Source organism: Papaver somniferum, chromosome 3, assembly GCF_003573695.1.
Source record: "Papaver somniferum cultivar HN1 chromosome 3, ASM357369v1, whole genome shotgun sequence".
Lineage (NCBI taxonomy): Eukaryota > Viridiplantae > Streptophyta > Magnoliopsida > Ranunculales > Papaveraceae > Papaver > Papaver somniferum.
The window spans coordinates 81,881,074-81,894,669 of record NC_039360.1 but is presented as its reverse complement, the minus strand read 5'-3'; the positions used below and the strand labels follow the sequence as shown (position 1 = coordinate 81,894,669).

Here is a 13,596-nt window from a genome sequence, read left to right as displayed (position 1 = left end):
GGCATAGCTTGCCAAACCGTCCAGCTAAAGCAGTATGGACGAGAAACCCTAAATTAGGGTTTGCGGCATATTACATGTGTCGCAAAACAGTCTCAACCATCCATCTTCGCAGGTATAGATGGAGGGTGTAGATGTGGATTCAGGGGGTCCGGAGCATGTCAACATGATCACCGTGGACCCACCTACACACATGAACAATCAGTGAAAGCCAACCACAGTTGGCCGTCCCAAATCGATCGCCCAAAGAAGGCATGCCGCAACGGCCCGGAAAAAACCCTAATTAGGGTTTCCATCGATCTTGAGCGTCCATTTTCTCCTGATCGAACGGAGTGCTTAGGGGTCGAGTGAACAAGTCCGGTGAACATCAACATGATCACCGTAGACTCATCTTCCTCCCTGCATAATCGTCCAAGGCATATCATGCCTGGTCGCCTCGATTTTCGCGCCCGAAGCAGCGTGGTCACACCTCCCGATTATGAACTGATCTCGACCATTCAACTTCTCCGGATAAATTGAGTGGCTTAGATCACGTTTTCATGGGATAGTCAGGTATAGGCATGTACACCAGCACGCCACCTACACACTAGACCAAACGGCCAAGACCGACCAAGCTTGGTCGTTTTGAAACGCGCGCCCGAAGTTGGCATCACGCGCCGCTTTTGCGGCATCAGATTTCTGTTGCAAATCGATCTGAACCACTCAACTTCACCGAACAATTTGAGTGGTCCAGATTGCACTTTCACGGGACTTTGAGGTATGGGGGTCTACACCGGCATGCCGTCTACACGCATGCCCAATCGGCCATGCCAAAACCGTGTCCCAAGCTTGGATTCAACCAAGCTGAAAAGTGGTGCTTGCATACCTCTTTTTAAAACCCTAATTCCACTAACGGTCGCAAATGAGTGTCTCAGAGATCATCTCGTCCGTTCAACTTCACCGGCTTGGTTATACAACCCCGGTCAGGAGTTAATTGTCCGGTAAGGCGTCATGGTGATCACCACCCGTCACTCTACCACATCATGTGGTCGGTCAAGAGAGGATTTGCTTGCACAACCTCCAAACCATCACTTGAAGTAGGATGGACAAACGCTCAACAACGATGCTTCATACCTGCTGAATACATTCGATGCATTACATGCGTAGAATACACACGATACTTTACAAGTATCGACTTCCTGAATAACTTAGTTATTTAATCCAGCATTACATGCTACTTTCTGTGGGTCCCACGATCCACACACTTGAGACATCAATCATCTCACAAACTGGGGGATACTTACTGGGGTATTGGTTTGGCGGTTTACAGCGTGCATCGTGCAACGCGCCATCACAAAAACGTGTCAGGAAGTCATGTGCGGTTAGTGATGATGGGAGGAGTGGTCTTACACCTGATCGTGTGACAGTTACCAGCATAACTCCACTACTCCATCATTCCACTTTCTCCACTTCCTACGAGAGACGTGAGTAAGGCTCAAATGACTTGTATAAATAGGCTCTCCTTCCTATTTCAAGACAAGACAACAGAGGCAAGTGTTGATACAACCTTATTCAAACACCGGAACTAATAGCTTTCATCCTGCAAGCCAGTTGGGTTTTCTGATGCAAGTCATACATAGCCAACACCTTCACAATCTCAACACCTTCTTCGCTTCCCTCCCTAAGATCAACCCCATCTCCTTCACTTTGTGACCGAAACAAGTCTGGAACGGCCATTTCTTGGTTTAGGCCGGATTTGCACAGATTGATTTCTCGAATCTACAAGCACTCCCGTGCAGTGCATTGTTTAAGGTTTAAACTCATTTCTCATCCACACACCCCAAATTACCAAAACCGGTAGAAATAGTTTTCACCCATAAACAACGCCGAGCCGTTCATATGCACTTTCAGGGTTCATTTTCAAGAACATCTCGGCGCACATCTAAGATTTGTTTTACGCCGAACCATACCCTGAAACCGCCGCAGAAACATGAATTAAATCGACCAAAACAATCAAAAACATCAAATATGAGATGGTTTGTAGAACTAACCTTCTTATTCTCATTTCCGGAGTTGGTTCTTCTTCAATCTCTTCTTCCGGTTGATTTTGTGGTTGATTTTGAGTTTGTTCTTCACTCTCTAAATCTTCTTCTTCGTCAATAGGTTGTTCAATCGATCGATTTGAACGAGATACTGCCTTACGACGACCCATTATATAGATGAGTTTAATCGTCGATTAAATTTTCACGAATCGACGATTAAATTTCCGCGATGATACGATGAAAAAAAAAAGGAAGAAGAAGAAGGGTTCGACTGCTGTGGAGGAGGAAGAAGAAGGGTTATGAAACTGATTTTAGGTGTAGTTGATTATAGGTTTTGTATTAGGGTTAGGGATAGATTAGTAATAAATTTAAAGGATTTAAGGGCATATAGGTAATTGAACTACCCCTTAGGGTATCCTTATAAGGTCACCCAAGTTAGGACTAGTGCTTTGTATGCCTAGGAAGATTTTGGTATGCCTAAGCTAAGGAAAGCATCCAAACGTGCCCTAGAAAACTTTACCATCGTCTTTTCCACGGTCAGAAACAAGTTTGATCAACTTTCATTTCTCTCTTGAACCACCGACACTACATTCTCTGTCAATCAAAACCAAAAAGAACCCTATATCTCTATCAACCCTAATCTAGCCCTACTTCTTAGCTTTCTCTTCAATTGGTACCATCTCACATCAAGTTACCGTTAGAAGCAAGATTTGAAGAGGCATGGAGATAAATTAGAACGTTGTGAAATGAGTATTTTGAAGTTTGCATCAATTGTGAGTTTCGAGAACATCAATCCCCTAAATTTTACATTATCCGTTGTATGTACAGGGGGAAATGGTGTACGAAAAATATATAAATAGGGGTTATGTTTTGTAATTGAAAAGGAGGCAGTGAGAGAAAGAGAAAGTCCTCTAATTAGTTTCATTTGTTCTTTGGGTTCTAAAAGAGATCAGTTGAGAAACAAATCAATTGGGTTTTTGTTGCTTCAATGAACTTATCTATAATTGAATCTCATTTGTCTCCTGTTTTCATTATGTGCTAATTTCTTAAGCTAGGGTTGATATGAAACCCTTAATCTATTGCTAGATATTCATATTTTGATGTTGTTCTTGATGTGCTTTACTGAATTAGGAAATGTTTAATCTTTGCACTGCAATATATAACTTACACCTAGTATGTCATGCATCCTAGGTTGTTAGAACAATTGTATGTTGTTGTATTAGCTCATGTTAAATTGAATACATTAATCTGTGATTGGATGTGCTGTAATAGGACATCTAATACTAGGGATTAATACCTTAGTTGCTGTTAAATTGTCCACATTGAGATCCCTTTGATGAAGCGAAAGACTCGTATCTCCATCGCTGATTCAGTATATGGGAAAAGAACAACTTCATTGTTGAATATCTAGTATAGTTTGAGTGGTGAAATCAACTACCCTAGTACCACCCATCAACTGTTTTAAAGTCTTTTTTTTGTTGTCGCGTTTTACATTTAAATATTTCTCAAAACAAACTATTTCGTCATTTCAACACTCACCCGGTTTAAATTAGTATAGTAGAACTTAGAAATTCAACTTCACACCAACCAAGTCATCGTAGGATCGACCCGTATTTGCCGTTATCTATTTTCTAGACACCGTGCGCTTGCGGTTTGTAATTGTAGGTTTCTAATCCTATCAAGTTTTTGGCACCGTTGCCGGGGACTCGGTAGCGATGTAGCTGAAGTTTCTGACGTTACTCTACTTTTTTTTTCGTATAATCTTGTACATATGTGTTTATATTGTTAGTATAATCTGTTTGTCTTCTTGCATTTTGTTGTTCGTCTGCCATCAGTTTAAACTTAGTCATTTCTCCGCATGTGTAATATAATTTCCATCTCATCTTTTTATGCATTTTCTGTAGCCTGCTAATGTAGTTGTAGCTTAGTCCTGTTACATACCTTCATCTATTTAGTTTTTCTTTTAATTTACTTGCATCTGGCATCATATCATTCTAAAAAAAATAAAAAAAAATCAGTTGTTTTCCTTGACTCTCTTAGCTTACAGTAGTGTAGCTCATTTGTTTATATGATCCGCATTCAGTAACTGTAGGTTTAACATTTCAGTCTATTTCATTCCCATAAACTGCATAATTGTTCATCTTATATCTAGCTAAGTTGTCAGCATCTGCCACCAAACTCATTCTGCAGCTTTAGTTTGTAATTTTGTAACTCAGTTGTGTTCTGTTAGGTTCCTTCGTTTTTGACGTTTTAAGTGTTTAACCATCTGTAAATCTCCATCAGTAGCTTAGTCTTATAGGAAATCTGTAGGCCATTGTAGTTTAACTGTTTATCTTTACTCCATCCGTATAAACTTCATCATATTTTTTGCATTAGATGTAGTTTTAAACTCTGTCATATAATCTGCATTGTTTTGTTAGTATTACTCTTAGTTTTAATTCATCACTGCATTTAGTTAAGTTTCTGTCAGTTCCTGTCACTTGCATTTTTGTTTTTCTTCCATTGCTAGTGCAACTTAGCTGTTAAATCCATCTATATATCTTGCATCGTGTTCCTGTTAAACTGCAGTAGTGTAGCTCATTTGTTTATATGATCCGCATTCAGTAACTGTAGGTTTAACATTTCAGTCTATTTCATTCCCATAAACTGCATAATTGTTCATCTTATATCTAGCTAAGTTGTCAGCATCTGCCACCAAACTCATTCTGCAGCTTTAGTTTGTAATTTTGTAACTCAGTTGTGTTCTGTTAGGTTCCTTCGTTTTTGACGTAAGTGTTTAACCATCTGTAAATCTCCATCAGTAGCTTAGTCTTATAGGAAATCTGTAGGCCATTGTAGTTTAACTGTTTATCTTTACTCCATCCGTATAAACTTCATCATATTTTTTGCATTAGATGTAGTTTTAAACTCTGTCATATAATCTGCATTGTTTTGTTAGTATTACTCTTAGTTTAAATTCATCACTGCATTTAGTTAAGTTTCTGTCAGTTCCTGTCACTTGCATTTTTGTTTTTCTTCCATTGCTAGTGTAACTTAGCTGTTAAATCCATCTATATATCTTGCATCGTGTTCCTGTTAAAATTTGTCGTCTCTTGCTGTAACTTAGTAGCATCCTAGTTATGTAGCAGCATCTGTAAATATTAAATTTTAATCATTTCATCTCTGTCTCTTTTGACTTTGCTGATAGCACCCTGGGTTGAAAGCAGTTTGATCTATTCTGCTCATCTATCTGTCGAGCAAAGTCACTGACGTGCTGTAGATTCCTCTCACAGTTCATCATACTAATTGCCTATGCTGTCTTTTCCTTGCTTTATCTGTCCATTTTTGAGAAACTAAGACTTTCTGCTGAGTTATCAGGTGCCTGCAATACTGTTACGAGCAACAAGGAGGTGGAGAGGAAGGAGCAGCATCATACTCAAACCTCTTTTGCAATTGTTAAACCATGATAGTCTGGCACGCTAGCTGACCTACTAAGCATAATTCTGCGAAGACTGAAAAACATCTGCGTTTCGAATTTGTAGTTTCACTGTGCACCTGTTAATCTCAGCAGAACTCATATCTTTTTACATTCGACGATTATCACACGTCTTTCTTTCCCTGCTCAGTATTAGTGTTGATATATCCTTGCTTCAGCTGTATAATTCTGAGTACTGAAATTCTTTTTTGAGTAACCAGGTGCCTGCAAAATTGGATCGAGCCACGGACAAGGAGAAAAAGGAGCAGAACAATCTGTGGAAATGCCTAAACCTGGTTTAATACCAGCGGTATCGTATTCTCAAACTTGAAGTTCTGACTTGAATAGTGATAGGTGCCAAATATTGCATAATTCTTTATCATTTTATTGGCACTTATCTCATTTTGTGTGCTTTAAATTCCCATTTTATGCCGAATGCTGTATTTTACAGTCTTCAAGAATAATTACTTAATAATAATTAATTTTGTGTTTTTAGGTAGTAAATAAAGCTTGGATCCTTAGAAGAGGAGATAAGGAGCAGAGAAATGGTGGCCAGAGACAACCAGGAACAAATTGGCATGGAGAGTGAAGGAAAAGTATCACACAAAAGTTGCGCAATCCGCTTGGCTGAACCAAATGGTGGGCTTGGAAGAAAAATTATCGAAAGACCCAATACCTTAGCCCACTTCCATCTCTAAACATCAAGCTTGATGCTCCTGCGCAACACCCAGCAACACTTCCACACGGTACACCAATAATCGATGTAACTGCTCGACACCGAATCACCTCATCTTTTCTATTCAATTTCACTAATCGACCAGAAACCTAACTCCATCTTCCCCATATCTGTGTACTCAACCACCACCATTCTCACCCTCTCCATGTACTCCATCTCCCATCTGAAGCCAACCCCTCTTTGTACATGATCTGCCTTCACCATCAATACCAATCAAACCATGTCTCTCCCTCATCCTATTTTATCTCAAACAGTAACCCTAGCTAGGGAAATTCATAGGTTGAGTAAAATTGTACCATTCAAGGAAGAGAAGAAATCTGAAATTGTCAAAGTAAAGTGAAGATTTCCGTATGAAATCAGTTTGAAGATTCTCAATTCCAGTATGGTATGTGATGTCAATGGAGCAGTTGAAGGCAATGGAGTATCTGTTGTATTTGGTGAGTGATTGACATCTCAAATCCCTAATTTCAAGCCCTAAATTTCAGTTTTGCTGTTGAGAAATTAGAACCCAATTTTGGGTGAAATTGGTGTATAAATAGAGAGGGGTTTATGATGTAAAAGACATGCCCGGAGTAGCCGGTGCACCAAGCTCTAGTAGTAATTTAGGTTTTCTATCTTCAACACTTTCAATGTTTTAATTTTCTCTTTGGGTTTAGATGAAACCCCTAAATAAATAGATTATCTTTATTTGATTTTACTTGTTCTCCATGGATTTTTATTGAAAAGTATGATTAATCTCTGATTGCATATCAAATTACTTTCACCTTGTATGTCTTGCATCCTTGGTAGTTTGATCAATTTCTTTGTTATGTTTTCAAGCTCTATGTAAATTGATTTAGTTCAATTTGTGATTACCTATGCCTTAAACAGATAGGTAATTCTAGGAATGGCATCTTTTGCTGAGATTAAATCATCATATTTGTTAGTGATTATATCACATCTTCAAGGTAGTTTGAGGCTAGAACTTCTATAGCTCCTTGATTGAAGGGAGAGCTAGTATATCAAATTAGGGATTTCTATGCGTATAGGAGGTGGATTCGAAGCCCTAGTTTACCATTTATTGCTCTGTAATCTTATTTCTTTTGTATTCATCCATCACTTTGTCGTATCGACGCAAGCAAAACCCCTTTTTGTCACTGTTAGGATTGAATCAGTTGTAGTAAGGCCATAGTTTCAACTCTACACCCACCTTGTCCCTGTGGATCGACCTATATTTTCACTATACACAATAAGGCACATACACTTGCAGTTTATTGTAGGCTTGTTTAAAGTCCTACCAAGTTTTTGGCGCCGTTGCCGGGGACTCGGTAGCGGTGTGGTTGAAATTTTCAGTCTGCATTACTGTTTTTAGTTTAATTCTGTATATATATGTGTTTAGTGTATTTTTGTTATTTCAGTTAAATCTTGTTTTAGCGTAGTACTTTAGTTTGTTTTGCACAATTTGTACCTGCAGCTAGTATTCTTACATTAGTTATTTCTCGTTGAACGTTTCATAGCCAGTAGGTATTCAGCTTGTGTTTAGTTTAGATAATTTTTATTGTTTTAGATTACTTGATGATAGCCTAATACGGTCTGTGCATAGTCTCTTGTCATCCCCACTTATTTTCTTATCTTCTTGAGTAGTAGTATATCATCTCTCTATCGCTAAATTTCACTCTGTCGCTAAATTTCATTTTGTTCTACTGCACTGTTCAGTTCGTTTTCTAAATAATAGAAATAATAGCTTAGTCCTTCTCAGTCAGATCAGTGTATTCAAACTTCAAAGTATTTGTCTTTTTGTAATATTTCAATTTTTGTTAATAATCGGTTTACTGTACTCGTTTCCTTTCTTTAGTTGCATATTCCTGGGTACTGAAATTCTCTTTTGAGTGACCAGGTACCTGCGATATTGTTGTGCAATCCAAGGAAAAGCAGAAAAAGGAGCAGGACAAATTGTTGTAGTGCCTAAACCCGGTTTATACCGGCGGTATTGTATCTCAACCCTTGTTTTACCCGAAGATTGTGTGAGTGGTATATCATATTTGACTGATAAAACTAGTTGATTTACATAACCCTGTCAAAACCCCTACATCGTATAACCACTTTGCATGATCCTGTGACACTTGAGTAACTTATTTGCTATTGAATTGTTATTTCACTGTGCTTATCATCTCTGCAAAAGTTCTGTGTCTGTGTGCCTGAGTCCGCGAATCTGTTTATCATAAGCTTCATCTTTCGCCCGACTTTTGTACTTGTTGATATTTCTGGGTGTTATAACATGTTGAATGGTGTGTCTGCTGGGATATGATTGTTTCTTTTCGTGACCAAACTAACCGTCTAGTTAGGATTCAGCGAGAGGACATAGTCGAAATCCCCATTTCTGTAGTAGATACACCTGTCCAAGTTGAGAAAATGGGTGATGATATCAGTCGGCCCCGTACTCTCCATGAGTACATGTATCCCACAAGAACAAGTCAGTTATCATGTATTGTCTTACCCCAGACTGATGGTCCATTTGAATTGGATGCAAGCATGATACAAATGCTTCCAATATTTCGAGGGGTTGAATCTGAAAACCCCTATCATCATGTTAGAGAGTTTGAACAAATCTGTCGGACTATGCAGTTTGAAAATATGTCCGAGGACTCTCTAAAGTTGTGTTTGTTTACGTTTTCGTTAAAAGAAAGTGCCAAATCATGGTTTTACCGTCTGAGACCGTAGTCAATCACTTGGGACCAACTCACAACAAAAAATTTCAAAAAGTTCTTTCCATATCATAGAATCATCAGCATTCGTCAAAGTATTAATTGTTTTGTCCAGTTAAATGGAGAAACACTTTTTCATTACTTTGAACGGTTTAATGATTTATTGTTTGAGTGTCCTCACCATGGCTTTGAGAAGTGGAGACTGGTCGCAATTCTTATGAAGGATTAGACTTTAATTCTCGAGTCATGGTTGAGTCTATGTGTAATGGTGAATTCATTGATAAAACTGTGGATGATGCATGGTCATTTTTAGCTGAACTAGCAGAACAAACCCATCAATGGGAACCCATTAGGGAAACCATGATACTATCACATGATATGGGTAACTCCCATGAGTTAGAGTCTGATTTTGACTCTAATACAAACATGAATTGCATGACTAGGAGAGTCGAAGCTCTAGAAAAATGTAGAAATGCAAATGTTATTGTCCCTAGGTCCTGTACCCAAACTGAACTCCATGTTTGTATGTCGTGTGATAGCTCAGATCATTTGATTGAAAACTGCCCTGAATTGCATGGCCTGAGGCAATCTAGAACACATCATGTTGATGCTCTCTATGACACACAAGACACCCACTCACAGACTTGCACTCCAGAATGGAAAAATCCCTGTTACAATGATGATGATGAATTAAATTTTGAAAATAGTGTGTCCAGTCCTACTCGTGCAACTGAAAATGAATATGAACCTCATGTAGAGAAAAATGAGTGGACTAAGGACATCAAAGCTGTTAATAGGGAAGAGTATGTGGATTACTCTGATTATGATATGAGGTTAGAGGATCTAGTTCTGCATGAAGATTCAATTTTGGAGTCATGTGACTCTAAATTGTTAGACCATAGTGTAGAGACCTCCATTGATAATGTCTCTTCTAATGTTGATATTCATCGCAATCAATATCCTGATGATTTTGGTACTGATTTGGGTCTTGTGCAATTGTTTTGTGAAAGTGAGCATGTTACACAACTTGTTTGTCACTTAGGGAATGCTGAATTTTTTGTCGACACCAATGATAATATGCATGAAAATAACTTTGATGTGTCTGATTCCCTGCCTAGGTTACAACATGATGTTTCTTCTGGTTTCCTTATGCATGAGACTGAAATTTTTGATGATGATGATTCTGAGTTGGGATTTGTTGGTTTGTTCAATGAATATGAGCATGATATTGCACTTGTTTCTGACTTAGGGAGTGTTGAATCGTGTAATGATACAGATGAAAATAACCTAGACAGATTTGATTCCCTGCTTAAGTCACAACATGATTGCCTTAATGTCGGCCGAGAGCATATTAAACCCACTTTGTGGACAGTTCCAAGCCTTGGGTTAGATTTATGTGCTTCACAAGTCCTCTTGGACTATTTTTCGGCAAAATATGATACCTTTGAGGAGCCACGGTTGGAATGTGTATCTCTGCCCGTCCCTTACAATGTCCACTATGAATTAGACCTTGTGCATAATGCACCCCTGAAATTGGTAGATTTTGTGTCCAAAAGTATCTCTGTTGAAAAATCCAGGTTTAGGGGTGGCACATTTGGTTTTGCAGTCTTACTTGCACTTTCATGTTACATATGTGTAAGATTGTTGATGTTTATCCATGTCATTGTTTGGGTTGATCCTCAACTTTTTAGGCTATATATATATGGTGAATTTTCTTTGTATATAATCCAGTAGGTATATGTTCAATTTCTCTATCTCGAGTCAGTCGAGTCTTATTTCTCTTTTCTTGTATATATTGTGCTAATCCAATATGCTATCAGCTGAGCTCTTGTTGGATTCTAGCATTGAATAATGGAGTTCAAAACTTGCTTTCGTCGACATCCGGTAATATCTTTCCTTTTCTCTACTTAGCATGGTTCTCATGGTATGTTGCAGTTATAATTTTGTTTATCTTTAGAAACATTGAGGACAATGTTTAGTCTAGGTTTGGGGGTGAATAGTAGATACCATGTTACTGTCACTGTCTTATAATTGAATCTGAACTCTGCCCTAAAAAAATGAATAAATAGTTGAGCTCATCTATATTGATCTGTGATGCCTGCACATATCTACTATATTAGGGTTCTCGATCTAGATGATGAGGCACTCGTTTGATAACTTTCTGATTCTAGCACTACAACATGTGAGTTCGATTTATATTTTTTTGAAACTTTTTGAACATGTGATCTGAAATGCACTTGCACGTTCTATCAAGCATGTATAGCGTCTGATTTGCATAATCCGGTAGACTGCCAGTCATCTAGAATACCGATGTTGCCTCTTGTTATAATGTTATTGTAATGTATCTTTTTGTTTTATGAAAAGTCGTATCGTCGTTGTATCATCTTGTCTTCGTGACTCCTTATTACAAAAAAAAAAAAGGAAAAGAAAAGAAAAAAATACAGAAAGCTTCGAAGCAAAAAGAAAAGAAAAAAAAGAAAGAAAAATCAGAAAATAGTCAATGTAAATGTAAATGTAAAGAAAAAAAAAGAAAGAAAATAAAGAATTGATCCATAAAGTCAGTATTTCTTGCTTCAAAGTTGTCAATGTAAATAATCAGTCAATGAGTATGTTGTAATTAGTCTTTGCATTTGTATTGTAAATAGTCTTGTAATAAGCAAAGTGGGGGTGTAGCTAGCTTGCCTTTGAATCGGTTCAACTATCTCTTAGTATTGGCAGTCATGACTTAGGTTGATAAATCAGTTTCTATGCATGCTCATGATAGAATTACACTGTACACTCTTATCGCATATTAACTATTCGAACTCTTGGATTTCAAAATATTTTTTGTGCTGGAATCAGTGTGTGTCACTTGTACCCTTGAAAGCTAGATTGACATATCCATTTTGTTGTGAACTAATCTCAGAATTGCAGGTGACACAGTTCATACAAAGCGAGCTCTCTTTTGACCTAGAAATTTGTGGGTATGTTCTAAGCAAACCCTCACGAGACTTCAACTCGTCCACTAGAGACACTTAGTGGTTTAAAAGGCTTATTGCATTCGCTAAATGCAATCGAGAGACCAGCGACAGTGGTATAGGTAGGATTTCTTAGTTTTTGTTTTACTCGAGGACGAGTAAAATTCAGGTTTGGGTGTATTTGATAGGTGCCAAATATTGCATAATTCTTTATCATTTTATTGGCACTTATCTCATTTTGTGTGCTTTAAATTCTCATTTTATGCCGAATCCTGTATTTTACAGTCTTCAAGAATAATTACTTAATACTAATTAATTTTGTGTTTTTAGGTAGTAAATAAAGCTTGGATCCTTAGAAGAGGAGATAAGGAGCAGAGAAATGGTGGCCAGAGACAACCAGGAACAAATTGGCATGGAGAGTGAAGGAAAAGTATCACACAAAATTTGCGCAATCCGCTTGGCTGAACCAAATGGTGGGCTTGGAAGAAAAATTATCGAAAGACCCAATACCTTAGCCCACTTCCATCTCTAAACATCAAGCTTGATGCTCCTACGCAACACCCAGCAACACTTCCACACGGTACACCAATAATCGATGTAACTGCTCGACACCGAATCACCTCATCTTTTCTATTCAATTTCACTAATCGACCAGAAAACTAACTCTATCTTCCCCATATCTGTGTACTCAACCACCACCATTCTCACCCTCTCCATGTACTCCATCTCCCATCTGAAGCCAACCCCTCTTTGTACATGATCTGCCTTCACCATCAATACCAATCAAACCATCTCTCTCCCTCATCCTATTTTATCTCAAACAGTAACCCTAGATAGGGAAATTCATAGGTTGAGTAAAATTGTACCATTCAAGGAAGAGAAGAAATATGAAATTGTCAAAGTAAAGTGAAGATTTCTGTATGAAATCAGTTTGAAGATTCTCAATTCCACTATGGTATGTGATGTCAATGGAGCAGTTGAAGGAAATGGAGTATCTGTTGTATTTGGTGAGTGATTGACATCTCAATTCCCTAATTTCAAACTCTAAATTTCAGTTTTGCTGTTGAGAAATTAGAACCCAATTTTGGGTGAAATTGGTGTATAAATAGAGAGGGGTTTGTGATGTAAAATACATGCCCGGAGTAGCCGGTACACCAAGCTCTAGTAGTAATTTAGGTTTTCTATCTTCAACACTTTCAATGTTTAATTTTCTCTTTGGGTTTAGATGAAACCCCTAAATAAATAGATTATCTTTTTTTGATTTTACTTGTTCTCCATGGATTTTTATTGAAAAGTATGATTAATCTCTGATTGCATATCAAATTACTTTCACCTTGTATGTCTTGCATCCTTGGTAGTTTGATCAATTCTTTGTTATGTTTTCAAGCTCTATGTAAATTGATTTAGTTCAATTTGTGATTACCTATGCCTTAAACAGATAGGTAATTCTAGGAATGACATCTTTTGCTGAGATTAAATCATCATATTTGTTAGTGATTATATCACATCTTCAAGGTAGTTTGAGGCTAGAACTTCTATAGCTCCTTGATTGAAGGGAGAGCTAGTATATCAAATTAGGGATTTCTATGCGTATAGGAGGTGGATTCGAAGCCCTAGTTTACCATTTATTGCTCTGTAATCTTATTTCTTTTATATAATCATCCATCACTTTGTCGTATCGACGCAAGCAAAACCCCTTTTTGTCACTGTTAGGATTGAATCAGTTGTAGTAAGGCCATAGTTTCAA

The 13,596-nt window shown here is 37.8% G+C and overlaps 1 protein-coding gene across 4 annotated transcripts; it reads left to right on the top strand.

The window, feature by feature from the left end:
- The first annotated feature begins 2,520 nt into the window (after window positions 1-2,520).
- Window positions 2,521-13,113, top strand: LOC113356657. 4 transcript variants are annotated; one of them, XM_026599860.1, is made up of 5 exons: window positions 2,521-2,791; window positions 5,694-5,782; window positions 5,969-6,645; window positions 8,085-11,971; window positions 12,180-13,113. In XM_026599860.1, exon 4 carries the CDS (start codon window positions 9,139-9,141, stop codon window positions 10,624-10,626), a length of 1,488 nt encoding a protein of 495 aa, XP_026455645.1. In that variant the 5' UTR covers window positions 2,521-2,791; window positions 5,694-5,782; window positions 5,969-6,645; window positions 8,085-9,138; the 3' UTR covers window positions 10,627-11,971; window positions 12,180-13,113. The 4 variants fall into 4 exon arrangements, with proteins under 4 accessions (XP_026455645.1, XP_026455643.1, XP_026455641.1 ...); XM_026599858.1 differs by having other exon boundaries at window positions 2,522-2,791; window positions 5,694-6,645; XM_026599856.1 differs by having other exon boundaries at window positions 2,527-2,791; window positions 5,376-6,645.
- Window positions 13,114-13,596: the final 483 nt, after the last annotated feature.